Consider the following 27995-nt stretch of genomic DNA (forward strand, 5'->3'; position numbering starts at 1 on the left):
AATAAATATTAGCCTTCATTTTTCTATGGACTGGGAGGATTGTCTGACCAGAAATGAGTCACACTGCTGGCTCCCTTAGTGGCTCCTCTCCAGCTGGTGTGGCCCATCTCTAAGGGTCCGCCCCAAACCACAGGGGCCGGGTGGAGGGAAGACAGGCAGTGACTGCTAATGGGTATAGTTTCCTTTCAAAGTGATGAAAACATTCTGGGATTAAATAATGGTGAGGACTACATGGCCTTAACACCACTGAACTGTACATTTTAAAAGTGAGTTTTACAGAATTCTATCTTAATTTAAAAAGTTAAGTCAAAACATCAATGATTTGGGGGAACCAGGTACTCCCAGATACTGGGAACCCGAAGTCCAGCAAAGTGAGGTCTGTGTCCCAAAAATCTGGTCAGAGACAGTTGTTGCCCCCCTAGGTCTCAGGCTTCACCTCAGCTTTGGACTGTGAGGAGGAGCTGCCATTGTGCCAGGCAGCTTTGGCAAGTTGAAACAGCTACAGTAAGTGGCTCTGGGCACTCACTGGTGCTTGGCACTGATTACCAACCACCAGCCTTCAGGCATATAGGTCAATCCACAAACCCAGCACAGCACCTCTGTATCCCTGGCACTGTCCGGGTTCTGGGGAATAAAATGGGGAACAAAAATAGGCTTGGCTTCTAATTTCACTGAAGTGACTGATACTCGGGGGAAGACATAGTAACAACAAAAAGCATCCTCTCACTAATTGCATTTGAAAGATTGAGGGCAAAGGAAGGATGCAAAGGCCTCTCTCCAAGGATGAGTAGAGAAAAAGCAATAGCAGTGCTGAGGTTGCCAAAGACAGCATGGTCCAGCCTAATCAAGATGGTACAGAACTGCAGGCCTTGGTGACATCTGTCTGTTATCCCTAGGGCAACAGAGCCACTGCAGGGTTTTAAGCAGAAGAGTGACTGGTCTGAGGTATGCTCTTAGGTAAAAGAATGGGGGAGAAAGGGGGCTGCCTGAAATTGGAGAAACTATAGTTAGGAGGGGAGGCCAGGCCAAAAAGGAGGGAGCTTGGACTAGAATCTATAGGGAAAAAGACTGACGATGCGAGCTGCAACCTGGAGGGAGGATCGAGTGAATTTGGTGACAGTAACTATCTCAGTCTGGCAGCTAGAGCTCAGGAGCGCGCGCTCTGGCGGAGATCGCGTCCAACTCCAGAGTCCGAACTCCGTGGACTCCGAGGGGCTCGCGCGGGGCCACGCTGCAGGGCATGGGGCCTTGGGCCAGCATGGGCCTGCGCACTCACCAGCTTCAAGGTTGGGACAGTTAGTTGGCCGGGGCGGGGCCGGGGGCGGGGCGGGGCCCGCCAGGAGCCACGCCCCCGGGAGGGGCCAAGGAGCTGTGGGCCGAGGCTGCCGAGCCGCAGTTCCGAGCTGCGGCTGAGGCTGCGGGGCAGTGAAGAGGCGCGGGGAGGAGGGAGCCTCTCGGGGACCGACAGCGGGGCCAGGAAAAGGCATCGGACGGCGGCCCGCAGGTCGGTGAGCTGGGGGTGCGGCCTTGGGAGGAGAGGGCCGCTGTCTAGGCTGAGGGACTTTGGCTAGGCTACTGCAGTTCACCCAAATCAACAGGGAGGTTTACTCCTGGCGACTGTAGCGCAAACTCGCCCCTTCTCTCTGTCTGTCCCCGACTCATCTCTGTTAAATCGCCCTAAATAAATTGGGCGCCTCTTCCCCTACCAGTAACACCCTGTCCTGGGATGGCTCCGCGGGTCCTCACTGCGTGGAAGCCCGAGCGGACCCGAATGAAGTTGAGGCAGGAGGAGAGCTTCAGTCTTTATCTAGGAGGGAAATGCCTGGTGTTCCCTGAGAGTCCATAGTCTAGGGTGCCCTAGAAGGGCTGTTTCTCCTCTAGAGGACGCCCTAGGTGCCCCCGGGACAGAGGCCAAGGGGGTCAACTAACAGAAAGGACTGGGGGTGAAGACCAGAACGTCTGAAATCCAACACGACCTGTCACTGACTGGGCACTTCCGTTCCCACATGACCCACTAAACACACCCCACGTTTCTCCTCCAACAAGTGTTCCTTTGACCCTTGGATTTGCAGTGAGGGTGGGGATGCTGGGAGCAGCACTTGAAAGCTGATGATCCTGAGGGATGAACTGCACAGGGCAGAGGGTCAGACAAAGATTGGAAGGGGCTTCCCAGCCTCTGGGTTCTGTGCCTTTGTCTTCATGACCAAGATGAAGAACATATAGGTATGTAAAACATTGGGTATCTGCTCAGGTTTGCGTACGTGCTTGCTCCGAGCACCTCACCCAGCACCCAGAAAAGAGCCCTCCAAGGAGCACTGTGTGTAACCCCACATCAGGAGGGCCTCCACTATAGAAAGGGAGAGGCCCGTCTAGGCCAGCCGACTTGTGAAGTGGAGCTGGGCACAGCCGTGTGCTCCAGGGCCAGCCTCCTCTTTGTGTGCTGGTGAAATGAAGCCAGGATCCAGACAAGGCAGTGAGCAAACCATGGGGGCGTTAAGGAAACCACAGACTGGCTTCCACGAGGAAGTACAAGTTGCTTTGCCTAGGTTTTCCCTAAGGAATGATGACACCCGAATTCTCCTTTCTGCCCCGAGCTGCCCTCTCCTGGAACAAGAAAGGGGAAGGCACCCACTCTGCAGACACTGAGTTCTTTCCAGAAACTGGCCTCTTTGGGTTATATTCAGGAATGTTCTCTGGGGACTGGCCACACAATGCCCACTCTCAGCCTGGCTCCTGGTGTCCAGTAAGCAAGACACCTTGCCCTTTTCCTTTCCCAAATCAACGGGATGTTCTTGTCCCTTGGCATCATATTCTGGAAACATGGCTGAGGAAAAAAGGTCTGTGTTGAAATCTACCCTCAGCATAACTCTGACGACTCAAAAGCTGCATGCTTTTTGATTTGTGTTCTCTGTGAAGCAATGTTGGGGCGTCATCCTTGTTTCAGGCAGAGCCCACATGGTCCTTCTGTGTGTCTTCTGAGAGGTGACCTCTCAACAGCGTTGGCATAATATAACTTACTCATGTTTTTTGTTTGTTTGTAGTTCCTAAGGGTCCCTGATATGTACTATTAGAGAAAAATGTCCTTAGGACCATGCTGGGTCTCCTTGACAGAGAAAACAGAATTTCATGAGAAAATTTGAGTGGGCTTTCTTTTATGCTTATATCCCTGAATCTAGACAGAGTTAGGTTTCTCCTTTGATTTGGATCTTTAAAGTCAGCTGGTAGACCCAGCTGTTTCTTAAAAAGTTGAATATAGAATTGTTTTGAGTCACAACAACTCTACTGCTAGGTCAAGAGTCAAGAAAATTAAAAATATATGTTCACACAAAGACTTGTACAGAAGTGTTCACAGAACATTATTCATTATAATCAAAAAACATAAACACCCCAAATGTCCATCTACTGATAGATGTATAAATAAAAGGTGGGTTATTGACATGATGGAATATTACTCAGCCATAAAAGAGAATGAAATATTGACATGAGCTACAACACAGATGAATCTTGAACTACATTATGCTAAGTGACAGAAGCCAGATTTAAAAGGTCTGAAATAGGCAAATTTATAAAGACAGAGGAAGGTTAGTGGATGCCAGGGGTTAGAGGGAGCAGGGAGTGGGGGAGTGAATGCTAATGGATATACAGGTATCTTTTTTTTTGAGAGGGTGATGAAATACTCTGGTGTTAGATAATGGTAAAAATTGTATAATCTTAAGAATGTACTAAAACCTACTGAATTGGACACTTTAAAGAGGTTAATTTTATGCTCTGATTTATCTCAGTAGAAGCATTATTATTTTTGTAAAAATGACACCTAGTCACCCAAAGACCATAGTTTACATTACAGTTCACTCTTGATGTATATTTTATGGGTATGGACACATCGTGGACAAACTTTTCCTCTGAAAAATGGCTCCAGAAGATTTCACGGTATGGGTACACAGTAGTGTACCCTACAGTCTCCATTGATTAAAGCTCTCTGCCCAGCACTACTGCTGCATTAGGACACAGTTCAATGTCAGTGGAATTATGATGAGTACTCGCAGGGTGTGTGGCTGGGACTGCAGCCCCGAGGCTTAGGCCTCTGGTTTGTATGTGTGGCAAAGGCAGTCACGGCTGAGTGGAGGGGCGACCAGCTGTCCTAGGGAGCCAGGCAGGAATTGGCACTGGGAGAACCAATGGAGAGTCAGGAAATCCAAGAGTGTCCAGCCAGAAAGGCTGCAGAGAAGAGTCGCCAGCCCCGAATTCCCCAATTGGGAGTGTCAGGGGTCAGCAGAGGAGAGTGAGGAGCAGATTCCCGGAGAGGCCTCTGGCAGTGGCGTGGCTATAAAAGCACCTCCCCACCTGGCCCAGCTCTGGCAGCTCTCTTGGGTTTGGTTGTGCCCTCAGGCCCCAGACCTACCATTCCACAGAAGCAATTTATTTGCCTTCACTGAGGGGTGTGTCTAGTTGAAAGTGCCCATGGCTTGCCCTTTGGGGAAGCTGGTTGTAATCCTGGCGGGCAGGGGAGCAGAGGCTAGCTCCTCTGGCCACCCCCCACCCATGAAGGCTGTGCTTGGGTTGCTTTTCCAAGGGGTCCAGGGCAGGGCTGGTGGTTAGAGCTGGTGAGCATGAGTGGGCTCTCTGGCACCTGCCCTCCTGCCCTCCCCACCTTTTCTCCTGAGTTCTTCCCTACAACCCTTCTTGCCACTGGGCTTCTTGGCTACGTGGGTCCTCTGACTCCAGCTGTTCCAGGAAGCTTAGAATCAGAACTCCTAGGTGCTTCTGTGACCTCTCCCAAGGCAGGCTGGCAGAGGGAGGTGTGCCCTAGCCTGCCTCATTTCCTCCATCCCAAGTGCCCAGTTGCTGCTTGGCTCCTAGCGGCCACTCCTGACCTCTCCTTCGCTCCCGGGTCCTGACCCCCAGGAGACAGTCTGGCCCAGTTGGCCAATGTAGCCTGACAAATGGTCACTCTGAGGGACCAGCTCTAGGTGACCTTTCCAAGGACCTGGAGCAATGAAGCTGGCACTGCCTGCTGGAGAAATTTTCATTTTCCCAGCCCTACTGAGAGCTCAGTTTCCTCATCTGTGAAAAGGTCAGACTGCACAGGCCTCAGTGCATTGAGACCATTTAGCCAGTGAGAATCTCTAGTCCCCTCTAGGCTCCTGCTCAGATCTACCCTCCCCCACTCAGGTTTTCCCACCCCAGGGAGAGAAATCAGGCAGTGGGCATTTGAATGCCAATGAGAACAGAGTCCGCAGGTCCATCCATAGCTGCCTACTTAAGCATGGAAAAATCTAATGGGCCCCAATGCCCCATATCTTAGAAACGATGTGCAAGGACATCTCAGGGTATCAGAGCTGGTCAGGCCTTTGTAGCCTCCTCTTGGTGTAAGGGGTAAATTGAGGCCCTGGGAGGGGAGGGTTGAAGACTCAGGGCAGAGAGAGAAGTCAGCTCCCAGCTCCCTTGGTACTGCCGGAGGGGTGTGGGGGTGGGTCCCAGAGGGACTGGAACATGTTTCTCCACTTAACCTTTCGTACAGTGTCGGCTTTGTTTCTTTCCTGCCAGTCTGGTTTTATTTCTGCCACTTCTTAGAACTTGACACAGAAATAGGAGGAGGCTTGATGGGTGTCCTAACCGGCATCTCCCAATAGACCCTCACTGGTCTCGAGAGCTCAAGGACTAAGTCCTCCTCAGATACTGGACACCCACCTGAGAGAGCCTTGAGGGATCCATGGGGATCCCTCTCTGGGGTTCAGTTGGGCTGCGGCAAGGGCCCTGACTGCAGCCCCAGGCCCATTCTTTGGCGCTCTCCCTCCCTAGGGACAGCCTGGGGAAGCAGCTCATCACTAGGCCCATAGGAGGGTGAGCCCAGGACACCCTCTCCGCAAACATTGCTGCCTTCATTTTTGCCTTCTGTGCATAGTAGTTCAGCCCTGTGCTGTTCTCTGCTACGATGTCGTCCAGTATCCAGCTCTGAATTTTAGCTCAAAGCTTCTTGAATTTTAGCTCCTTGGCTCTTAGTTTGCTGGGAACTGCTCAGGCTGCCCAGTCCACATTGAGTGAGAATCTGGGATGCACTTGGCCTAAAGACCCGGCCTCCCCCTCAGTACACACGCTTTCAGATGGCCCTGACCCCAGACCCCAGCACCCCCAGCACCTGGCCTCCTGGCCCTAGACTGGAGGCGGCACAGCTGTTGCATCTCCCTCAGCCCTCTGTTAGCAGCAGGCCTTCCTTTGAATCCACTCCAGTGCTGTTTCTTCTCCCCACAGACATCTCTCCCTCTGCTTGATTCCTGGGACACGTCACTTAGAATCCCCATCCGTCCCAGGAATGCCCCACCAACCAGCGCTGATCTCACCACAGACCCTCTTCACCACCACTCCCATGAAGCATTAGTTACTGTGCACCTGTTTTTCAGGATGATTGTCATAATCTGCTCATTGACCTACTTAGACCAGGACTTTAAGCTGGTGACCTGCAGGCTGGGCAGAACCTGCTTCTGGTGTTTGCTTAGCATCATGCTTAAAGGATTTTATTCAGTCATTTTTAAAAATGGATTTATTTATTTATGCATACAGAGCTGGGGTACAGGCCAGAGGTGCAGGGGCGGCGAGAGGATTCACCAGAGACAGAGTGGGGAGCAGAACAGGCTGACTGAGAAGTACACTTCTGAGGGGAGCAGCACGCGGGTCAGGAGAGGTCTGCCATGCCATGTGGTCACCTCTGGGGCGGATGGAGTTCAAACTCATGCTGAAGTGGCTTTAGCTTCTTAGTGCTGTGCTTTAACCTGCTGCGCCACCAGGGAGGGCCCTATTCAGTCATTTTAATGTGGTCTGTGCTTGCCAGATACCCACAAATGTGCCCACCACTTCTTCTTCCTGTGCACCTGCCAGCGACCCACATCTACCCTGTTCACCTTGCCCTTTTAGGTTGCAAATGTGTCTTATGTGGGCAGACACCATATTTGTCTGTCTGTCTATGCTCTGACCACAGGGTCCATAGTGCAAAGCATGTAAGAGAGCAGGAATTCAATGAATGTATGCTGTCAAGCAGGCAGGTATATTGAGTGACCAAAAAGTATAGGACAGTTTGTTAAGTGTACAAAAAATAATCAAGGTGCATAGACTGTATCTGCAAGGGTTTGCTTAGCTTGGTGACAGCGGATGTCTTCGAGAAAGGAGACCGGTGGGTAGGGGATGGGATAGATGGAACGAATGTCCCTTGTTCCTCTGAAATTTTATTGACTTCCACAAAATTGTTAGAATACATGACCACTTCCCAAGACTTGTGCAGGAATAGCTAATTAAAAAAAAATTCATGATCTTAAATTTCCTGTGCTTTTATCCCTACAGTAACCTGTCTGAGTAGCTCTGTCATTGGATCTGTTTCATTCCTACCTCTTGTGTTCACAAGCCTCTTTCACTAAGTCTCTTAAACATACAGAATCACATGGAACAAATCCCAAAGTGTAAAATCTCTCGGTAACGAAACAAAGAGACTATTAAAAATATCATGTTGATTACAATTGAGATGGAAAAAAAATGTACAAAATGATGTAAAAATAAACTGTTATAAAAAAAATATATATCATGTTGAGGCCCTCCCTGGTGGCGCAGCACTCTTAAGCCGTAGTTGCTTGGGTGCGAGTTCCATCCTCGCCCCGGAGCTGACCCACATGGCACGGCAGACCTCCCCTGTCTCACCCGCTGCTCTCCGCAGTAGTGTACTTTGTAGATCTGCCTGTTCGTCCCCACTCTGTCTCTGGTGAATCCTCTCACCACACCTGCACCTCTGTCCTGTAACCCAGTACAGTATGCATAAATAAATAAATCTGAAAACATCGTGTTGATGTTGACAGTAACTCTGGAGGCTAGTAAACTCTTTTGTAATTGAGGCAGTCTCTAATTTGCTTTCAGTTTACTATAGGAAGACATTAATAGAGTTATAAGCTGATAGAACATTAAGAATGACGTTTGATGCTAGATTCTGTTAACTGTATCACTCCAATGGCATTAAAGAATTGAGCAGCATATTTGTAAACAAGGTTTCTCAGAATTGGTTCTGGGAATTGATCCTGTTTCAGGGAGGCAGTTCGCTCATTAGAGCAAGCAAGTTTGTCCTTGTGCCTCGGTAAAACCATTCAAGCATTTTTTACAATCATATGGAAAAAATAGATGTGTTTAATAAATATTTATGATGCCTGCTATATGTGATTTGTTTACTTGCATGCCTTTAAAAATATTTATTTATTTATGAACTGGGGTACAGGTCAAAGGTTTGGGGGATGAGAAGATTCACCAGAGACAGAGTGGGGAGCAGAACAGGCTGATCTACTGAAATATCCTGATGAAGGAGCAGGTCAGCAAGACAGGAGAGGTCTGCTGTGCTATGTGGGTTGCCTCCCTGGCTGGGGCTTGAACTCGTGCTGCAGTGACTGCGGACAGCTTCATAGTGCTGCCCTTGAAGCTTTTGTGTTACCAGGGAGACCGCTAATTGCATTCCATTAATAATTATTATTATTTTCTTTTGGTGTTTTTTTTATTACAAAAGTTTATTTTTACATCATTTTGTACATTTTTTTTCCATCTCGATTGTAATCCCCGCGGGTTTCCCATCACCAAATCACCCATGTGCCATCACCATAATCACGTGCATTTCTCTCCCCACCCCCCCGTTTTTGATCCCATTCCCCACTCCACCCCCTCAAAATGTCTCTGGTATATGGTTGTTCATTCCATTAATAATTATTTTAAAAAGTACTTTCATCCAGAGAAATTTTTACTCTGAGGTGCTTTCAGTGGCAAGAATTTTTATAGTCTTTCTATATATTTAATTTTACTGCAGAGATGATAAGGTACCAACAAATGACTTTAGATAAAAACAGATAAGATCAAACTGTATGTCAGAAGGGGAAAGAAAATGAGCGCTTTGAGGAGCAAGAAAAACAATATAGCATTTCTTTTTAAGTACAACTTGTTCATTCTTTTAAACGACTACTACTGAATCTCAAATCACTTATCTGGATTTTCTTCAACACTTTAAATGTAAGAGCAGTCTTATTTTTAAAATAGTGATATTTCGATCAAGTTGTGATTTTTGCAAAGGACTTAGCTTATGATAAAAATTGTAGGTGGCAATTTTAAAGCATGCACTACAAATATAGAACCTCATTTTATGGTCTTGCTAACAAAGCAAAAGTAGAACCATTGGTCACTTTTTACTTTATCTCAGTGGACTTGGGAGGAGCTCTCTCTTCATGTGTCCCCACATAGACGTTGAGAACCATCACCTAGAAATGTGGGAACATTTAGCTCATAAAGCCTTATAATAATTATAAAATATGTACACTTATATTTTGCTTTGTAACTTTATCAATCCACCTACCTTGCACAGTCTGGGGTCTCATACCAAAATAAGAGTTACTTAATACAGGTGGTGTCTCCATTTTGCAAATACATAAGGGAAGCTTTCATAGGCACTGAGTTACTTGCTCCCAAACAATTGCTAGTAAATGAGAATGTTTGTGAACACAAGTTTTGAGTCTTGATATTTATGGAGTTCACTTTTTTTCTGAATGTTCTGAAGATGGGGACGTCAAAGAAGATTTTCTGGAAATTCAAAGAGGGCAAAGTAGGAGCACTTTTTAAGGTCTGGCTTGTTTGTCTGCAGAATTATTTCTTGTGAACTGGTGCTGTGTTGTGACAATGTCAGTAAATCAAGTTTTGCTGTATCAAACAAAAACCAACCACCTTTTACAAAGTTGGAATTTCGGAACTAGATAGTAAAAATATCAAGTCTTGGCATAGGATGCCTTTCTCTTTGGGGGCCTACCGGCTTTTCTAGCCCCGGGGTCTCCTGACTCTAATGTGGTCTCTCCTCTTCTCGTGGCAGTGCCTGGCTGGAGATGGGGTCCCAGGTATCCGTGGACACGGGAGGAGGCCTGCACGTGGTGGTCGTGGGCGGGGGCTTCGGTGGGATCGCGGCTGCCAGTCAACTGCAGGCGCTGAACATCCCGTTCATGATGGTGGACATGAAAGACTCCTTTCATCACAACGTGGCCGCCCTCCGGGCCTCCGTGGAGAGTGGTAATGGTGTCTTTTGGGGGCTTTCTTTCTTTTTTTTTTTTTTTAAAGATTTATTTATTTGTGCATACAGAACTGGGGTACAGGCCAGAGGCTCAGGGGCGGCGAGAGGCTTCACCAGAGACAGAGTGGGGAGCAGAACAGGCAGATCGACGAAGTACACTGCTGAGGGGAGCAGTGGGCGGGTCAGGAGAGGTCTGCCGTGCCATGTGGTCACCTCCCGGGCAGGCCGGAATCGAACTCATGCGGAAGTGGCTTTAGATTCTCAGTGCTGTGCTTTAACCTGCTGCGCCACCAGGGAGGGCCTTGGCGGCTTTCTTTTTGAGAGTTGTCGCCGTTGTGGATGGTGGGGTGGTTTCCCCACTGATGGCAAGGTGCCAACATTCCATGAGATGAATTCCAGACAGTTAAGGTCATTGCTCTTAGGCCTGGTACAAAGCTTCAGGAGCGAAAGCTTGAGCTTCCCGAGCACCAGAGCCCCAGACCCACACTTGAGAGAGTAGTGGAGACCCTGCGTAAGCTACTGACCCAGCTGTTTGGCCAGGGGTGCACCTGTTAGCAGGCAAATCAGGAAAGGTTCTGAGATATTCTGGCTGCCTGTGGCAGTCCAGTTTTACACTGTGACCTCTGTGGCCATTCCTCAGGATTTGCCAAAAAGACCTTTATTTCCTATGCGGAGACCTACAAGGAAAACTTCCGGCAGGGCCTGGTGGTTGAGATCAACATGAAGAATCAGACGGTGCAGCTGGAAGATGGCGAGGTGAGGCCGGGCTGCGGACTACCCACCATTGGGACTCAGAGACCTGGCGGTGTGGCTGTGGAGGTGGAGACGTTGGTGGGGCTCTCCAGGAGAGGTGCTGGGCTGGTGGCAGGGTCCTTAACAAATGTCTGGCTGCAGCAGCCACAGAAGTACAGTGGTAGACACGCCTTGAGCCTCTTTTGTGCTCGGGCCCTGCCTTAAACCCCCCAGAGGCTGAGTGGTTGGCCTGCGACCTCCCAACTGGTAAGAGACTCAGTCAGGATTTGCACTCAGAACCCACCCTCTGTAGGCCAGTGTCTGGCCAGACCTGGGGACTCTCCTTGCTGTCTAGAATGAAGGGACATATGCACCCCATGTCACCAACTGGGAAGTCATTGGGGTATAGTTCTCTTGGCGCTCCTTTGCCTTCCTCAGCTGTGGCAAGGGGCCTGGGACATGCCTGTGGCGATGAACTCCGTCAGTGAGCTGCTGCCAGCCCCTGAAGGTCACCCACCAACCGGCCCCCTCTTAAAGCTGAGAGGGCACTGGAGAAAGGGCACATGCAGTCTTCAATGAAAATACAATGTTGTGTGAATTTCAGTCCTCCTTGAATTTATTTTAGGGCTGGAGAACCCCCAGTTGGAAGGATTACCAGGAATCTCCTTGTGATGCGTTTTGGGGTTGTGCTTCTCAGAGTCCTGGAAGGGCCCATGAGGGCATCTCCTCCATGGACTGAGTGGGATCCAAACAAGATATCTCTCCCTCTCCCCACTCTTCCCCTCCCTTCTCCTCTCCTCTTTCCATTTCTTTTCTTCCAGAAATGGGGGAATGCTTCTTCTAAAATACTCAGGTGCTTCTCAAGTAACTACACCAGGAAGCTAGAATCTTGCCCATTCCCCACAATTCGTTTACCTGCCGTGCTGTGGGGCGCTTACCCCTCCCATTTCTGAATCCGGTGGCTGTGGCAGCAGGTAAAATCTGCTTCCTCAGGTGTCTCCCAGGTTCCTATGCCACTCCTCAGCCTAACCGATGTGCTGGTGTTGCTGTCCTCAAAGAAGGACACCACCATGTGTCCAGACTGCCCCACCCCTCACCCCAACAGTGCCTGAGCTGGGTGCAGAAGCCCAGACAGCTCTCACCTTTCTTTCCCTTGTTCCTCACAGGTCCTGCCCTTCTCACACCTTATCCTGGCCACGGGCAGCACTGGGCCCTTCCCGGGCAAGTTTAACCGCGTTTCCAGCCAGCAGGTTGCCATCCAGGCCTACGAGGACATGGTGAAGCAGGTGAGCTGTGTACTGAGCAGGCAGAGGGCAGACCAGGTGGTCCCCGGGGAGCAGAACAACTGTGGGGTGCCTGGGGCTATATCAGGGGATCCCCTGCAGGTGTTTGGGACAGTTGAAAGCAGACATAAATATGGAGAGTTACCAGGATAAGGCTCCCTTATCCTGGAGGAGAACTTTGGCCTTGAAACTGGAGTCTGAACATGGTTCTAAAGTAGTGATCAATCAGCATGTGTCCGATCTCCCTTTGGGCTCTTGAGTTTTTTTTTTTTTAAGATTTATTTACATATGCACACAAAGTACAGACCCTGGAGTACAGGCCAGAGGTGTGGGGTTGGTGGTGAGAGTATTCACCAGAGACAGAGGAGGGAGCAGAACAGACAGCTTGACCGAAGTACACTGCCGAGGGGAGCAGCGGGCGAGACAGGAGAGGTCTGCCGTGCCATATCGGTCACCTCCCTGGCCAGGGATTGGACTCATGCTGCAGCAGCTGTGGACAGCTTCATAGTGCTGTGCTTTAACCCATTGTGCCACCAGGAAGGGCCTGGCTTTAGAAAGCTTTATGGAACAGCTCAATCCGTGATCTCAGGTGGCTCTCACAGCCAATCCTGAGAGGTGGGTGGCACTGGCTGTAGGTCCATGGAGCAGATGAGGAGTGGAGACCAGAGAAGCATCTCCAGGCAGGTGCTGGGCTTGATGAGCCCAGCTCTTTCCTCCTGTAGAGCCTTGGAGAAGTCTGGGAGCCTCTCGCACAGCCATGAGCAGACGTTGGGGTGGAGGGTAGGATCCGGCTTTAAACTCAGACCTGGCCGTGACCCTCAGAAGGGTGAGCAGGTAGTGATGTCTGCCTTCTCCGATGCCAGCGTGGAGTGAGGACAGTGCAGTGAATTCCCAGCACATGCCCGGCCCCAAGAGAGCACTTTTGAACCCTGAATTGGAAAGTGTTGGTTACTCTTCTTTGGCCAGTGAGCTCCCCCCACCTCCCCAGGATGAAACGGGAAGCTATGTGGATTGAGGGTGCGCTTGCTGTCTCCTCCTTCCCTAGGTCCAGCGCTCACAGTTCATCACCGTGGTAGGAGGCGGCTCTGCGGGTGTGGAGATGGCAGCCGAAATTAAAACAGAATACCCCGAGAAAGAGGTGGGCGAGCGCCTTGGCCTTGAGCGCCCAGAGGTTGGCTGCTCTGTGTTATCTGAGGAGTGGAGTGCCGCTAATACCAAGTGGGAGTGTGTGTTCCTCTCCTCCTCTCTGCGTTGGGGAACCCCTCAAGTCCTGGCCCACTGGGGATTTTTACTGCCGGGTGTGAGGGGACTGCTTCTGAGGTGCGCACCCAGGGAAGACAGCCTTACAGTGCGTTCAGTCCTGGGTCTCAGCAGTGTCCAGCCTCTGCACTGTAAGTGTAGACTTTGATTGCCTGTTACTGCTGATAACTAGCTTGGTCACAGATACCCTCAGCTGATATTTTTGGTTGTCAGGGGCAACCAGAGACTCTTTGGTCCTTTAGAGGCAACAGCCTTTACTCCAGACATGGGGGTGCCTGCTGTGCAACCTCTCGCTGGCTTGTGCTGGGGGAGGACTGGCCGGTGCTGTCCCCTGCCCCTGTGTGGGGTGTATTTGTGGGAGGGGTGGGGGGTGTCCCTGTTTCCTGCTAATGATGGAGGAGAGGGAACCTAGCTGGAGAGAAACAGAAGAACCTGGCAGGCGGTCAAGGCTGAGGGCTGAGGGATGTGCTGAAATGTGGGGTCTTCAGTTTAGCACTAACCTAGTGCTGATGCCAGATCAGCTTTGAAAGCCTATGAATGATTCCTTCTCCCTTGAGGGGGGCAGATTGGTTTTCGAAAGTAAGATCAATATGAGTTAATTTAATCATATGAATGTTCTCTGACAAATTGTTGGAAATTATAAGTGATGGATGTAAAAGGTTATTAATTTTGAATTACGGGGTAAAGTCCCTGACTCAGTCTATGGTCCATGTGCTTATAATTCATAGACAAAGAAGAGTAATAGTCACCCCCCCCCCTTTATTAGGGGCTCGGCCTGTGCCTGTGACGTGCTCAATGCGCTCTTTCTCATTTCGTTGCTACAAAACCCTTAGGGTGAGGCAGTGCACCTGGCCTTTCTGAGGCTTTGGGAGTGAGTATCCAGGGTGGGATTTCCACCCCCAACTTTGACATCCTTTCAGGCTGCTGCCAGCCAACCCCAGCTGACCCAGCATCAAGAGAACATGCCTGGCAGTGCCAGTTTCCACCCAGGCTTAATGTAATCGTCAGGCTGCTTTGCAGTGGGAATGGCAACAGCTCCCGTGCAGCCTGCACAGTTACAGTGCCCAGGGGTGCTGGAAATGTTTGCCCGTGTGGCCCTGGTGAGGTGTCACTTGCTGAGCATAGGTGCCTCGTGGTCATCTGGCCAGGGCCAGAGCTGAAAGGGTCCTAGAGTGGAGGTGGGTCTGAAGTCCAGCTTGCCCTTCACATTGGACACATGACCTCCCTTCAGTTTCCTCACTTGTAAACTGGAGGTGGGGGTGGGGGAGGCAGGTGGACATGTTTTTAAACCTTTTCACTTGCGTAAGAGACTCAAAGGCTCCTTCTCTGTCTTGTGGTCGTTTTTTCCCCAGGTCACGCTCATTCACTCCCAAATGGCCCTTGCAGACAAGGAGCTCCTGCCCTGTGTCCGGCAGGAAGTGAAGGAGATTCTGCTGCGGAAAGGCGTGCAGCTGCTGCTGAGTACGTGCGGGCCTGCCTGCCCATCCCACCCCTGGCCCAGGGAGGCTTGCCTCAGAGGTGTGGCAACTGTCTAGCTGGATGGTGCTGCGCTCAGCTCCGGGGCTCTGAGTGTCCTGGACTTGAGCCCCAAAGCCCCTTGTCCAGTGGGGGGCTGCGCTTGTCCTCAGGCTCGGCGGATAGCCAGGTGCATAGCGGATAGCCAGGTGCATAGGGCCTTCTGTGTTGTGCAGCTGGCAGAGGCCTGGCTATTGCTTTGGACACGGTGCTGATGGTTTGGCTCTTTGTTGAGTGATTTAAAAAAAAAAAATGCACCTGGAGGATTTCACCTGAATGATAACGTCTCTGAGAGAATAGCTTGTTTTTGAGGGTGGTGGGAGCGTGGTTTTGTCCAGAGCTGGATGGAACAGCAGCAGGTCAGGGAGGGGGCTCTCACCCCGATGGCATGGGGACCCCACTTGTTGAGCTTCCTTTCTTTGTATTTTGCAATGAGAAGAGATGCCCATGAAAACCCCTCTCAGCTCTTGTCTCCCTGTGCACCCAGTGGGCCCAGCCTGTGAGGGGAGCAGGCTGGCTCCTCTGCCTTTTCTAGCTGGCACCTTTAGTGCTGTGCAGGAGGCACCTCCTGCCTGGCTAGGGCCGAGGGACTGACACCAGGGAGCCGTGTTTCAGGTCTTCCTCAGTAAGCTTTCCCCAGAACTCCTTGGAGACTCAGTCTCATTTCCCCAAATTGTTTTTTCCAACTTTCCTTCCACTGGATCCCTTGGGCCAGAGTTCCAGCTTGGGCTTCTTGGGGCAGCAGCATGGACAGGGAGGGCTATGTGTGGGAGCGAGGGACAGAATAATGCCTCCTTGGGTTGCAGTGGTCCAGGCCTTTCCCCCCTCCAGCCTTCCTCAAGCCAGCCGCGGCTTGGGCCAAGCACCTACCCTCCACTGGCCTCCTGGTCACGGACCTCCCTTGACAGGTGAGAGGGTGAGCAACCTGGAAGAGCTGCCTGTCAATGAGTATCGAGAGTACATCAAAGTGCAGACAGACAAGGGCACAGAGGTGGCCACCAACCTGGTGATCGTCTGCAATGGCATCAAGATCAACAGCTCGGCCTACCGCAGTGCCTTTGGTAAGCAGGAGGTCACGCCACAGCCTGCGTCCTAGGCTGTCTCCTCACTTTCCAGCCGCCAGGGCCAGCACTGCACACCTCTCCCCGAAAATCAGTGCCTCCCCACTCCATCCCAGCAGCTCTTTGGTCTCTTCTAATTGGTGACACTGAAGTGTAGGCTTGAGTCAATTCCCTGTGCTTTCTTAGGCCTGCCCATGCTGGCTGAGCCCAAGGGAGCCTGTGATCAGGATCTTCCCACACCATGGCCTGCCCCCTCGTGGAGAGAAGTGAGAACTGGCTTCCGAGAGATGAAAACAGATGTGTTTTCTGTCCCTTTTCTGTCTATGCAGATGCAAAAAAAAGGGTCAGGCCTATCTCTGTTCACAGGTTCACTGCTCTCCCCTAATCCTGAAAATTTAGGGAATGGGAGCAATTATGTGGTCTCATGTTCTCAAAGCACAATGTTTAATTAAGTAGCTGACAGAAGCTGGGGAGGTGGCCTGGTGGCCTCCATCTGTGAGCTGGCAGCCTCTCAGTCCACTGGTTTCTGGTCCACAAGTCCCCATCCTTTACTCCCAAGAACTCTTCCTGGACAAGGCGCTCCTGCTTCATGTCTAACAGGGAAGACTGAACCAGCCCCAGAAGAAGGAAGCTAATCTGAGCCATGTGCGGGGATGAGAAGGAGAGATTATCCAGAGATCCAGAGTTTAACACCTGCTTGTTCTGATGTGATTTTAAAAAAGATTTATTTATTTATGCATACAGATTTGGGGTACAGGCCAGAGGTGCAGGGATGGTTAGAGGATTCACCAAAGACAGAGTGGGGAGCAGAACAGGCAGATAGACAAAGTACACTGCTGAGGGGAGCAGTGGGTGGGTCAGGAGAGGTCTGCCGCACCATGTGGGTCACCTCCGGGGCGGGCTTGGGATGGAACTTGCACTGAAGTGGCTGCGGCTAGCTTGCGGTGCTGCGTCCTTACCCATTGTGCTACCTGGGAGGGCCCTGATGTGATATTTTTGAAGATACATTTTCAAAAGTCCTTTAGAAAGAAAAGTTTATCATTTATGAAAATCCTACATTAAAAAAAAAATCTGATGCTGGCCCTCCCTGGTGGCGCAGCAGGTTAAAGCACAGCACTGGGAAGCTAAAGCCACTTCCGCATGAGTTCGATTCCCGCCTGCCCTGGAGGTGACCACATGGCGTGGCAGACCTCTCCTGACCTGCCCGCTGCTCCCCTCGGCAGTGTACTTTGTCTATCTGCCTGTTCTGCTCCCCACTCTGTCTCTGGTGAATCCTCTCACCACCCCTGAGCCTCTGGCCTATACCCCAGTTCTGTATGTACAAATAGAATAAATCTTTAAAAAAATATATCTGATGCTAAATTCTAAAGGGACATAGCTAACTCCTATCTTAGCCATCATGAATTAATTAATCATTGATAACTGGTAACAAATTCTGTGCATTATCTAGAAGGACACTGGGGGTCTTTTCTGCCAGGTCCCGCCCTGCACCAGTAACTTTGCAGGAAGATGAGGTGGGGACTTCAGGCGGAAATAAGTTAGGCAGGTCCCACCTCTGGAGGGGGGCTTGCCCAGCACAGAGCTCATCTTCATCAGGCTCTGGAGGCTCCTTAACCTGGCGCCTTGAAGTCTTGGTTTCCATTTGCAGAGAGTCGGCTGGCCAGCAGTGGCGCTGTGAGGGTGAACGAGTACCTCCAGGTGGAGGGCTGCAGCAACGTCTACGCCATCGGCGACTGTGCTGACGTGAAGGAGCCCAAGATGGCCTATCACGCAGGTCTGCACGCCAGCATCGCCGTGGCCAATATCATCAGCTCTATGAAGCAGAGGCCCCTCAAGGCCTACAAGCCAGGTAGGGGTAATCCCCATGCGTCACAATTTTTTTTTTCCTAAAGATTCATTCATCCATGCATACAAGAACTGGGGCACAGGCCTGAGGCAGGGGGTGAGATGATCCATCAGGGACAGAGTGGGGGGACAGAACTGGAACACACTGCCCGGGGGCCAGCGGGCCAACAGGAGAGGTCTGCCACGCCCACAGTTTTAAAGGAGTTGGAGCTAGATTCGTAGAAGCTTTTTGGGTCTTTAAAATGACTGTCAGCTAGAACAACCTCACCAAGCTGGTGACAGAAGCACCTCCTTGGGATCGTTGCAACGGACTCAGGAACTCTACCCCTTTCCTGAAAAGCTCACGCATTCCCCTGCACTGGGGCTGGAAGACCCCAGGAAGGCTTTCTGCTCTGGGAATTGCAGGCTCACGAGTGGGCAGGCAAGATTTTAGCTTGTTGGTGTCTCTGCCTCGCAGGCGGGCTCACGTTTCTGCTGTCCATGGGGAGAAATGACGGCGTGGGCCAGATCAGCGGCTACTACGTGGGGCGGCTCATGGTTCGGCTGGCCAAGAGTCGGGACCTGTTCGTCTCCACAAGCTGGAAAACCATGAGGCGGTCTCCACCCTGACGGGGAGGCCGGCGGGAGATGAGGCTCTGTGGCCTGGCGAATGGATCGCTTGACGCAGGGCACCTGCTGACAAGTGCCGGGCAAGTGCTCTTGTCTGGAGTAAGATGCCGATTATGTACTGACCAGAAACAACCTATCTAAAACCAAAAAAATGAGAGAGAGAGAGAGATAGAAGTCGTTTGGTCCTGGAGAGGGCACAGCCACTCTGTTCTATCGCCAGGCTCCTCTCGGATGTGTGTGTGTGCACATGGTGGGTGTGCATGTGTGTGTGCATGTGTGTGTGCGTGCTTGCGCCATTCAGGGCTCTCAGAGTAGGAGAGTTGGGTCTCCCAGCAGTGGACATCCTGATGTCAGGGCAGGAAGGAGCCTGGACACAGATGCCTGCTTGGAATGGGAGCTGTTGTGGAGAGATGGCCTGCACCCCAGACCCCCATCACAGCAGAGGCACATGGGTGGGGGAGCACACACCCCCCCTCACCGCAATACCCAGGTTGTTAATAGAGTTTTAACCTAATTTTAAACTATTCATTCCTATAGTTTTTCACTGTCTCGGTACTTTCTATATTTCTATCTTTAGGTCTTGATTATATACCATAGGTTATATTTAAGATAAGAGTTGGATAAAATTTCCTTCCTGGTTAGTCCACTCCAAGAGAGTGAGTGTCTACAAAACTAACAGGGATGGACACTGAAGCTGGGCCTGCCAGCCAATGGAGATGTTTGAGGCAAAACAGACAAGCTAAAGCGACCCTTGGGTGGCTTGCCATTGACCGACACTCAGGGAGTAGTGAAGGGTTCGGCAGGTGAACCTCTGCTTGCTTCCAGGCCGCAGTGCTGAGCAAATCTGCAAGTGACAGAATTCCAGCTTAGCAGGATGGTGGGAGGAGGGTCCTGGGAGTACACTGTGGCTTTGTGCTTCTGGTCTCCAGGCTAACCCCAGTGTCCAGCCATGTGGCCGTAATGCCCATCACCAGCTAGGCTGAGGTACAGCGATGACTCCAGAAAGAGCTTCCAGTCAGGGGGAGCCTGTTTTGACCCCATAGGTTAAATAACAGAAGTGGTTGATATATTCATTTGAGTAAATGTAGGTCCTACCTTTGCCCAACCCCCCCCCCCCCACCAGACTTCTGGTGGCAACCTGAGTACTTGCCAGAGTCCAGGAACCCATCCTCACTGTGGTTCTCCATCTGTCCTGTCTGCAGGGGCCCATGCTTGGCCCAGACCAACGAGGCGCCACATCTGGTGCCTGCAAATTGAGGCCACTCTGGTGCTGCCTGATCTGAGGCCTAGCACTGGGAGACTCGGACCTTTGGTGATAGGGCCTCTTCTGTTTATGACCTTCTAGAAGTAGCCACTCATGGGGACATGGCTTTCCAAACAGAGATAAATATGGCAATAAAAGAATATGTTATAAGAAAGACACCGGATCTTTTATTTTTTCTTTCATTTTCTTTTTCTTTAAAAAACAAAACCAAACCAAAAAAAGCCTGAAGCAAAACCGTTTTTAGGAGTAGTTACAGATATTACAGGGGTAGGGGTAGGGGCTCTAAAACAGAAAAGCAAAGCACCCAGTTGATGCCTTTCTGATTTTCTTGTCCCTCTCTGAATACAGCCAGCCAACAAAGCCCAGTCATTTGTATGCCCTGTTCCCTTGCCAAAAAGGAGAAACAGGAGAGTTAAAGAATTCTGAAAGGACTTGTGTGTGTGTGTAAAAGTCAATGCTAAAAATCTAAAACGAAGTCTGTTTTTTTTTTAAAAAAAGTTTTAAAACAACAGGAAGAAACACATGGAAAGAAACCCCTGGTGGAGACCTGGTTAATTACGGACTGAGGCTCTTTTAACCAGAATATAAAAAGGCAGAGGGCCTCTGGGGGTGGGGGGCGGGACCTGCTACACAGCCTGCTGCCTGCTCCCCGGTCAGCCACCCTCCGCTCCCCTGCTGTCAACCCTTCTCCCTCCTTTAAAAAATAACTCCCCGCTGCTGCTGTGACTTCGCTCTTCCTCAGAATCCCTTGGTGAGCAGCGCGGGCGGGGGGCGGCTACTTGGCGTCCAGCTTGGCCATCTCCTGCACATAGATGCCGATGCTCTCGCTGTCGAAGAGCAGGAAGTAGACGTTCTTCAGCGAGGACGCGCTTGAGTCGTCAAAGTGGGCCGAGATGGCTTTGAGGGTCACCTGGGCTGCGGTCTGTTTGGGGAAGCAGTTTCTGTGCCAAAGGAAAAGGGAGAGCTGATGTCTCTCTGGTGCCCTTAACCATACTGTTCCTTTTTATTTTGGTGCCGGGCCCCAGTTCCAGTGACCCCAGCTGGGGTCTCACCACGTGCAGCTGGTGCACACAGGATCACCCAGGAGCCACGTCAAAGGCACAGCGAGGGAGGGGCCGCTGTGCTGGCTGGACAGCGCTACGCTGACTCAGAGGACCAGTGGTTTTAGCCCAGGTCATAGGACTGCCCAGTGAGCGTGCCAGTACCTCCTGACTCAGGGTGAGCTGGGCTTTAAAAACACCGCTGATGGGCCCTGTCTGGTAGTGCAGCAGGCGAAAGCACAGCACTATGGCGCTGTCCACAGCCATCGCAACACGAGTTTGATTGCCGGCCTAGGAGCTGACCCACATGGCGCAGCAGACCTCTCCTGTCTCGCCCGCTGCTCCTCTCAGCAGCGTTCTTCAGTCAATCTGCCTGTTCTGTTCCCTACTCTGTCTCTGGTGAATCCTCTCCCCCCGCCCCCTCCACATGTCTGGCCTGTGCCCCAGCTCTTGTATGTATAAATAAAATACTAAAACAAGATAGAATATCTGATTTTCAAAAAGGCAAATAGAAGTTTTATTTGGTCCCTCAAAACTGGATTATATGCCAAACATTGCTCATTAAAGGTCAAAGTGCGTCTTCAGGATTCCTCTTTTGTGCCCCTAGAGCTGTTCTCACTAACCCGAATGGATGTGCCAAGTCAACATGGGTGACTCTGGGCAGGGCCCCGAGCGAGCACCAGGAGGCCAGGCCAGACCTGCCTGCCAGGCTGGGCTGTGATAACTAGCCTCGAGAGGGCCTAGTCACAGTGTCTTTTGGTGTCAGTCACTAATCCCCCTTAGGTGGGTGCAGGGTGGGTCTGCCTCATGTGTATTCTCACAAGAACACTCTGTCCTGGCCCAGAGCAGCAGGGCACGTGGTCCCAGCTATGTCAAGAATTCAGCCGGCAGCTCCTCTGGGCCTGGGCCTTGGAGACCCAGCGCCGCGTGGTGAGGTTCAGACAGGATGAGAGCGGGAAGCTAGGCCTCATATTTCTCTCAGCTTTCTGTGATCCAGCTACAAACTGGGAGGCTCTAGAGTGTAAATCACATCTGTGTTACAGAGGGGCGTCTCTCAAGAGAGAGGGTGTTCAAAATTAAAGCCATAACTCGCTTTGCTGATGAGTGCGGAGGGAAGGCTGTGCTACAGGTGGGGACAGATACAGCCATCATTTACCTGGAACCTGCTTCTGTGCCTGTTGGGGTCCGTGACAATTAGAACTGTCATCTTTTTAACCCCCAAAGCAAAGCCTCAGTGAGAGTCTTTCATCTCAGCAGGGGCACTTACGAAGCCTCACCTCAGCCTTCCTGGCCTCCGGAACAGCATAGGGTCCCCTAGAGACAAGTGGGGTGGGGGCACCACATTCTAACATGGGGGTGCTGCTGCCGGGCCACAGACCACACTCTATATCTCAAGGCCTCCAAACCTGGTGTTTCTGATCTTGGGTTCTCACAGCTGGTGCTCCAAAGAGAACTCTGCCTCCCACCCCACCCTGTGGCTGCCTTTTCCTGTGTGTCTTGAAGGATGGAAACTGGGCTTCTTGGTTCTGTCACCTGGCTGGCGGGCTTGGGTGTAGGGGCAGCCCCGGTCATGTCTTCTAAGGGTGCTGGAGTGGATATGAGTAAGTGGGGGAGCAGCTGAGTCCCAGGGAGTAGGCTGGAAGAATAACTCGGGGACCCCTCCTGTCCTCCTGGAGACCCACCTCCTACCTGCCGCTGGGGAAGGGTGGGAATGCCACGGACTTTAGCTTCTTGTCCTCTGCCGCAGACAGGCAGTTTTTGATGGTCTCTTCAAGCTGCTCTTCACATTTGTCTGAGCCCCACTGAGGGATATGGCAGTGGATGACAAATTTGGCTGCCAGTCCACTGGATTGACTGACGGCGGCTGGGATAGGAGAGAGAAACGCTGCAGGTTATTTCCTACGTCTTCGTCTTAGCAGGGGTTAGATGGAAACTTCTTGGGTCTAGCAGAGGCCTGGGGCACCAGGAAGGCGGAGAGGTGGTGTCTGGACATTGTGCCCTGCCTCTGATGGGGGGGGCTGAATGTTTACCAGAAGCCATGTTGGAATTGCCCTGGGGAGTCCCTGGTGTGGCGCTAGGCTTCCAGATGGCCTGCCAGCTAGTTGCCAGGCAACGCAGCCCAGTGACAATGGCGCCTTCAGAGTCCCGGCTGGCGGCTGTGGTAGGCTGAGGACTGGCCTCTCCAATATGTCTGCCTCCTAATCCCCGAAGCCTGTGCATATCGCCTTACACGGCAAGCAGGGCTTTGCAGAAGTCTGGGCTCAGGCAAGGGTTCTGAAATGAGGACATTATCCTGGACCATCTGGGGGAGCCCAGAGTGGCTCCCTATGCCGGGGGGTGGGGTGGTGGTGGTGGGAGGCGATGAGCGGGCAGCTGCAGGGCCAGGAGTGGCACCCCAGGAGCCGGGAACATGGCCGCCAGGAGCTGGGAGAGGCAGGCAGCGGCACTCGGAAGGAGCCAGCCCTGCCAGCACCCAGCACTGGTGCTCTCGGTGGACTCCGGTTTCCGGAACTCCACGAGACTAGATTTGTGTTATCTGAAGTCACCATGTTTGTGGTAATTTGTGGCAGCAGTGATAGGAAAACCACACAGTGGCTTTTCCACTTTCACCAAAGCCAGAGCCTGCTCAACAGGCTGTGATGTGAGGATTCTGTCAGTTGGGAATCCCTGCCCTGCCTGTACCCCCTCAGACGGGGTTGTCCTGGACACGCCTGAGGAGACTGAAGAGAGCAGGCGTTTCAGATTGTGGAGTTACGCCAGCCTGTCTCATATGCTCATACTCCCCACCTTTGCTTTCTACTCCCCCAAGCCCGTTCCCCTCAGAATGAGAGCTGATACACACTGCTGAGGAGACAGAGGGAGGCGACTGCTACCACCAGAGGAGGGTTCTGTCAGACCCACACAGCACCCCAAGCCACCACCTTGAGGAGCTTGGGTTCAAGGCACCAGTTATGGCAAGGGCCCCAGGTGCCACAGGTGACCTGGCTCTGGAAGCCTTGGCGGTGGGGACAGACGCTGATTGCCCAAAGCAGTATTTATAGCACGTGAGTACCTGCCGCCTCTGGAGTGTGTGGGGAGTGGGCTTGCAAGACTTGAAACATGCGGTGCCCACAGCGTTTATAAAAGGTATTTCTTATAGGCCCTCCCTGGTGGCGCAGTGGGTTAAAGCCCAGCACTGAGAATCTAAAGCCGCTTCCGCATGAGTTCGATTCCCGCCTGCCCCGGAGGTGACCACATGGCGCGGCAGACCTCTCCTGGCCCGCCCGCTGCTCCCCTCAGCAGTGTACTTCATAGATCTGCCTGTTCTGCTCCCCACTCTGTCTCTGGTGAAGCCTCTCACCACCGTTGAGCCTCTGGCCTGTACCGCAGTTCTGTATGCACAAATAAATAAATCTTAAAAAAAAAAAAGGTATTTCCTACAGACTCATGGAGAACCTGTGACTGCCTTTGCTGGGTGGGCGGGGATGAAAGGCAGAGACACTCTGCAGACCCTATTCCCTTCCCCCAAGTCTGCCAGCACCCTGCATCCCTCTCCCCCTGTGCCTGACTGGGTGCTGACTGGTTAGTGAACAAGTGAGTGACTGAACAAGTGAGTGAGGGTATCTGTGGGTATAAACACCAAGGGGACTATCTCGTATACTATGTATCAGAAACAGGATGTCCTTGCTGACCTTGGAGTCTGGGTGCTGCAGCGTGTATGCTATGATAGGGACAAACCTCAAAAAAAAATTCAGGGAAAGAGTCAGACAAGAGATTACATATTGCATGACTCTGTTTATATGACATGTCCAGGACAGACAAGTCCAGATTTGTGACAGAAAGCAGACTGGTGGGTGCCAGGGGCCAGGGAGTGGGTGTGGCGACTTAGGGGTTTCTGCTGAAGGTGCTAAAGGATAAAAGACTTCTGGAATCCCATGGTAGTGATGACTGAACAACATTGGAAGTGTGCTCGATGCCACTGCACTGTCATGTTACAATGGTAGATTTCTGTGTATCTTAAAACACACAGTTACCCAAAACCCTAGACTCTTCCTTTGGGTGATCTGATGCAAGTTGACTGGAACTGCCCAGATACATGTATCTGCCCAGATACATGTATCTCAGAGAAATGCTACTTGTTTTGCATGTAGTACGTGTTTATGGCTTGTAGTTATGGAGAGGAGGGTGGGTGCTGGGAACATGGGCCGATTCCACTCTTACCTTCAGCAACTTCCAAAGGGCCCTGGGATTTGCGAAGCTCCTTCACTGTTTCCAAGAACTCTTTCCCCCCAGCCTTTTCCAAAGCCTTACCTGTGAAGGAGAACAACAGCATGTTGTGAATGTTCTCAGCCTCACTAATTAGCTGCTAGACATATTTTCAGTAGGTGAGAAAAAAAATATGCTTAGAAAGTGGGAATCCAACTTGAAATTGAACCAGTCTGCCTGGTGGCAGGGGTTTTTGGGTTTCTGTCCTGGGATCTAGATTCTGGCAAAATCTCTGAAAGGATCTTTTAAGGGAGTAAGGTGATCTCATGACATTAAGCCTGAATTTTTTTTTAAATTGAGGTTCTAGAGTTCCGCTTGTGTTCAGTGCCCATGATGCGGTGTTAATTAAGTTCACTGTCTTGATTTGATGGCAGGCATCCCCAGACCCTGCATCCTGACACCTGTTGCCAGAACCACCCTTTTTTGGTGGAGAGCCAGGATAATGGGGGGAGGGGGCTGTGCCTGAGGTGACAGATAGCTCGGGAGGAACCCCTGGGTGGGAAGCTCTGGGGTCTGCTTCCTAGTTCACCACTACCCATTTGTTGTAATTCACGGGGGTCAAAGGACAAACCCTGGCTCAGGGCAGCCTTGACTATTCCCCGGCCTAGTGCTAATCATAAGGAGCTCTCTGCTGGGGGATCCCTAGGCCCTTGATGTTAGGTCAATTCCCAGCTCCATAGTTCAGGGTCTGCACAGTCAAGTCAGGAGAAGCCCTGGGAGCTGGAGGGTCTCCCTCCTGCTCTGGCCAGCAAGGAACCCTGCTTATGTGTCCCAGGGACATCTCACGCCTCTGAGATGACAAATAGTTGTTTGTCCAAATTTAGAGGACTGCTGCTTTGTCATCTTCTCATGGATCTGGTGATCTGGGTGGGGCAAATCTCAACTCTATACATGGCTACTGGTTACTCTGTTTGCTATTATTTAGCTCAGAGTCTTCCCGAGAGGTTGGGGGAGCATGTCTCCCACTCCCCACACAGAACCACACTACACTACAGCTCATGTCGGAAAAAATCACTGATTGTACTGGGGAGAGGATGGGGAGGGTTTTCTTCATGAATGTGGTTGGGTCTCCATGACACAGTTTGGAAACAGTGATCACAGGCCGTGCCAAAGGCCCTCAAGTCTCCATTCTGTGTGCTGATCCCTGGCCAGTGTGGATCTGCTGCATAGCAGAAGCCAGGAGAGGGCCCAGTATCTGAAGGCATTGCCAAGTTCATGTTGAGAGGCAGGGGAAATAGGCCTCTAGGGCAGCGGTTCAACTAATGCCATGTGAGCACACACAAAGGAAGAGCTTGACATGGCAGAGCTAGTTGGCTTCATAAAAACTTGCCAGAAGAGGGCGCTATTTACCCAGTGGCCCCTCTACCAAAGTCTAAGGCCCTTACCTATATCTTCCTTGAGGTCAATTTCAGCGGTGGTTGGATGGACAATGCCCTCCACTCTCATGGAGCCAATATGGCTGATGTCACTCTGGGTCAGGGACAGCTGCATTAAGAAGAAATGTGGAGAATGGGCGAAGAAGCAAACCCTATGAAAACATCTTCCCACTTTACTTACATCTATTAATTCTTACTCATTTATGCTGACGATCAACAGACAGACATGGAGTCACCCTCCCTGCTACGCGGGTGTTTCTCAGCAGCAATCTTGAGCTCAGTGGATTTGAGTTTCATCTGCGCTCACACAGGGCACCACTGCCGCCTCCTCAGGAGCGGGACTGGGGCTGCCTCAGCCTCCCCTTTTTCTTTCCCTATCACTTTAGCCCTCACTCCCACTCCAGGCCATCAGTGGTGGTCACATGGTCTCAAAGTAGCTGCTGCCAGGGGAGCCCTGGGCTTGCTCTCTCCTCTCCCCTGGGCACCCCACCTTCTTTCCAGAGTAGGAAGGACCCCCGGGTGCAGGGACACAGAGCCAGTCACCTTGCTTGAGCAAAGCTCTGGGCTCTGGGCTTCTGACCTGCCTGTATCTGCTACCTTGCGTTTTGGGGAGCACACTCATCGAGCAACACTTGGGAAAGGCTGCCCTATGCCAGTGCTCATGGCCGAGTGGAATGGAGGGTAGTATCATGGGGAATGTCCCCCACGAAGCAAGAATTTTGTGTTCCCCTCGAGAAGAGAGACAAAGCTAATCCTCATGTAACTATGGTCATGCCTGGAGGGCACATAAATTCCACCTCTTTGCTTGCCTGCTTCCAGCGATGACTTAGGAAGCAGCACATTTATGCTGTTCGTCTAACATGCTCTTCTCAGTCGCCTCATAGTATTGCCAGCTGCAAGCATTCAGCTACCAGAGATGTGATTAACTGACTGTTTCCTCGTGTATCTTATTTCAGTCCCAGTTGACTTGCTAGATAAATTGTCTGTTCCGCAAACTTTATGCTTGTGGGAATGAATTATTTGCATGTCTGGCTGGGTGGCTGTTGGGCTGCCAGAGACCGCTCAAATGTATGACCCTGTTTGTTTTCTTTCTACAGTCGGGAAAGGCAAGCAGACTGAATTATTGGCAAATAATTCATTTCTAGCACCAGGGATATTCAGGAAACATATATTTCTATTTTCTCTCTTTGATAAATTACACTGCTCTGTGTCAGGTGACCCTCCCAACGGCTGTTGGAGAGATTAGCGATGGATTTTTTTGGTGGGTAAGAAGTAACTGGAGCACGGGGAATTCCCAGCAAAACTAGTAATGCCATGCTATCTACCGACCAGAAAGAATCTCTCCATTTACTTGTGGTTGACCGTTGTCAGCATGAACAATTGTCAACACTAAAGAGCTAGTTTACTTTCATAATGCAACATGGATTTGGCTCTTTAGTTTAAAAAAATGAATAATTCAAGACCAGAGTGAAAGTCACATTAGGGGAGCAAGGGCTGGAGGACGCATCATTGCTTGGAAACAGTAGGTTATAAAAATGCAATAGTGTTTTACTGCCACACATTACAGTTCTCTTTATTACCTTCTGCCCTAGAACAAGGCTCTTAGAAGACAGGATGGTGAATCCATCCCCTGGCCCATCTTCAGAGGTGGAATTTGAAGTTCCTTCCTTGTCGCTGTCCTTTGGTTTGGACTGTT

The 27995-nt window shown here is 51.1% G+C and overlaps 2 protein-coding genes across 5 annotated transcripts in view; one reads left to right on the forward strand and one right to left on the reverse strand.

Moving 5' to 3' along the window:
* Positions 1 to 1368: 1368 nt before the first annotated feature.
* On the forward strand, positions 1369 to 27951 carry AIFM2 (apoptosis-inducing factor, mitochondrion-associated, 2). 3 transcript variants are annotated; one of them, XM_012723848.1, is made up of 9 exons: positions 1369 to 1504; positions 9875 to 10068; positions 10710 to 10825; positions 11968 to 12087; positions 13130 to 13222; positions 14697 to 14805; positions 15768 to 15920; positions 17569 to 17769; positions 27892 to 27951. In XM_012723848.1, the coding sequence occupies exons 2-9, from the start codon at positions 9888 to 9890 to the stop codon at positions 27903 to 27905; spliced, it is 987 nt and encodes a 328-aa protein (XP_012579302.1). In that variant the 5' UTR covers positions 1369 to 1504; positions 9875 to 9887; the 3' UTR covers positions 27906 to 27951. The 3 variants fall into 3 exon arrangements, with proteins under 3 accessions (XP_012579302.1, XP_004680870.1, XP_012579303.1); XM_004680813.2 differs by lacking the exon at positions 27892 to 27951 and adding an exon at positions 18223 to 19700; XM_012723849.1 differs by lacking the exons at positions 15768 to 15920; positions 27892 to 27951 and adding an exon at positions 18223 to 19700.
* LOC101631733 (core histone macro-H2A.2) overlaps positions 19786 to 27995 on the reverse strand; it is a 43850-nt gene continuing 35640 nt past the window's right edge. Inside the window, exons 5-9 of one of the 2 annotated variants that reach the window (XM_004680814.2) lie at positions 27880 to 27990; positions 26309 to 26408; positions 24879 to 24968; positions 22368 to 22542; positions 19786 to 20579 (exon numbers count right to left, since the gene is read on the reverse strand). In XM_004680814.2, the coding sequence (XP_004680871.1) occupies positions 20414 to 20579; positions 22368 to 22542; positions 24879 to 24968; positions 26309 to 26408; positions 27880 to 27990 (642 nt within the window). In that variant the 3' untranslated portion in view covers positions 19786 to 20413. Of the gene's footprint in view, positions 20580 to 22360; positions 22543 to 24878; positions 24969 to 26308; positions 26409 to 27879; positions 27991 to 27995 lie in introns of both variants that reach the window. The other variant, XM_012723850.1, reaches the window with a different exon arrangement.

This window comes from Condylura cristata, unplaced genomic scaffold (assembly GCF_000260355.1).
Source record: "Condylura cristata isolate star-nosed mole 26May11 unplaced genomic scaffold, ConCri1.0 scaffold00011, whole genome shotgun sequence".
Taxonomy (NCBI): domain Eukaryota; kingdom Metazoa; phylum Chordata; class Mammalia; order Eulipotyphla; family Talpidae; genus Condylura; species Condylura cristata.

What these genes read in the sequence shown, in the direction of transcription:
- AIFM2 (XM_004680813.2), top strand. Translation starts at nt 9,888, where the DNA reads ATGGGGTCCCAGGTATCCGTGGACACGGGAGGAGGCCTGCACGTGGTG. An exon ending in ACGAGGACATGGTGAAGCAG is followed by an intron (nt 12,088 to 13,129) that starts GTGAGCTGTGTA and finishes CTCCTTCCCTAG; the next exon opens with GTCCAGCGCTCACAGTTCAT. An exon ending in CAGAATACCCCGAGAAAGAG is followed by an intron (nt 13,223 to 14,696) that starts GTGGGCGAGCGC and finishes TTTTTTCCCCAG; the next exon opens with GTCACGCTCATTCACTCCCA.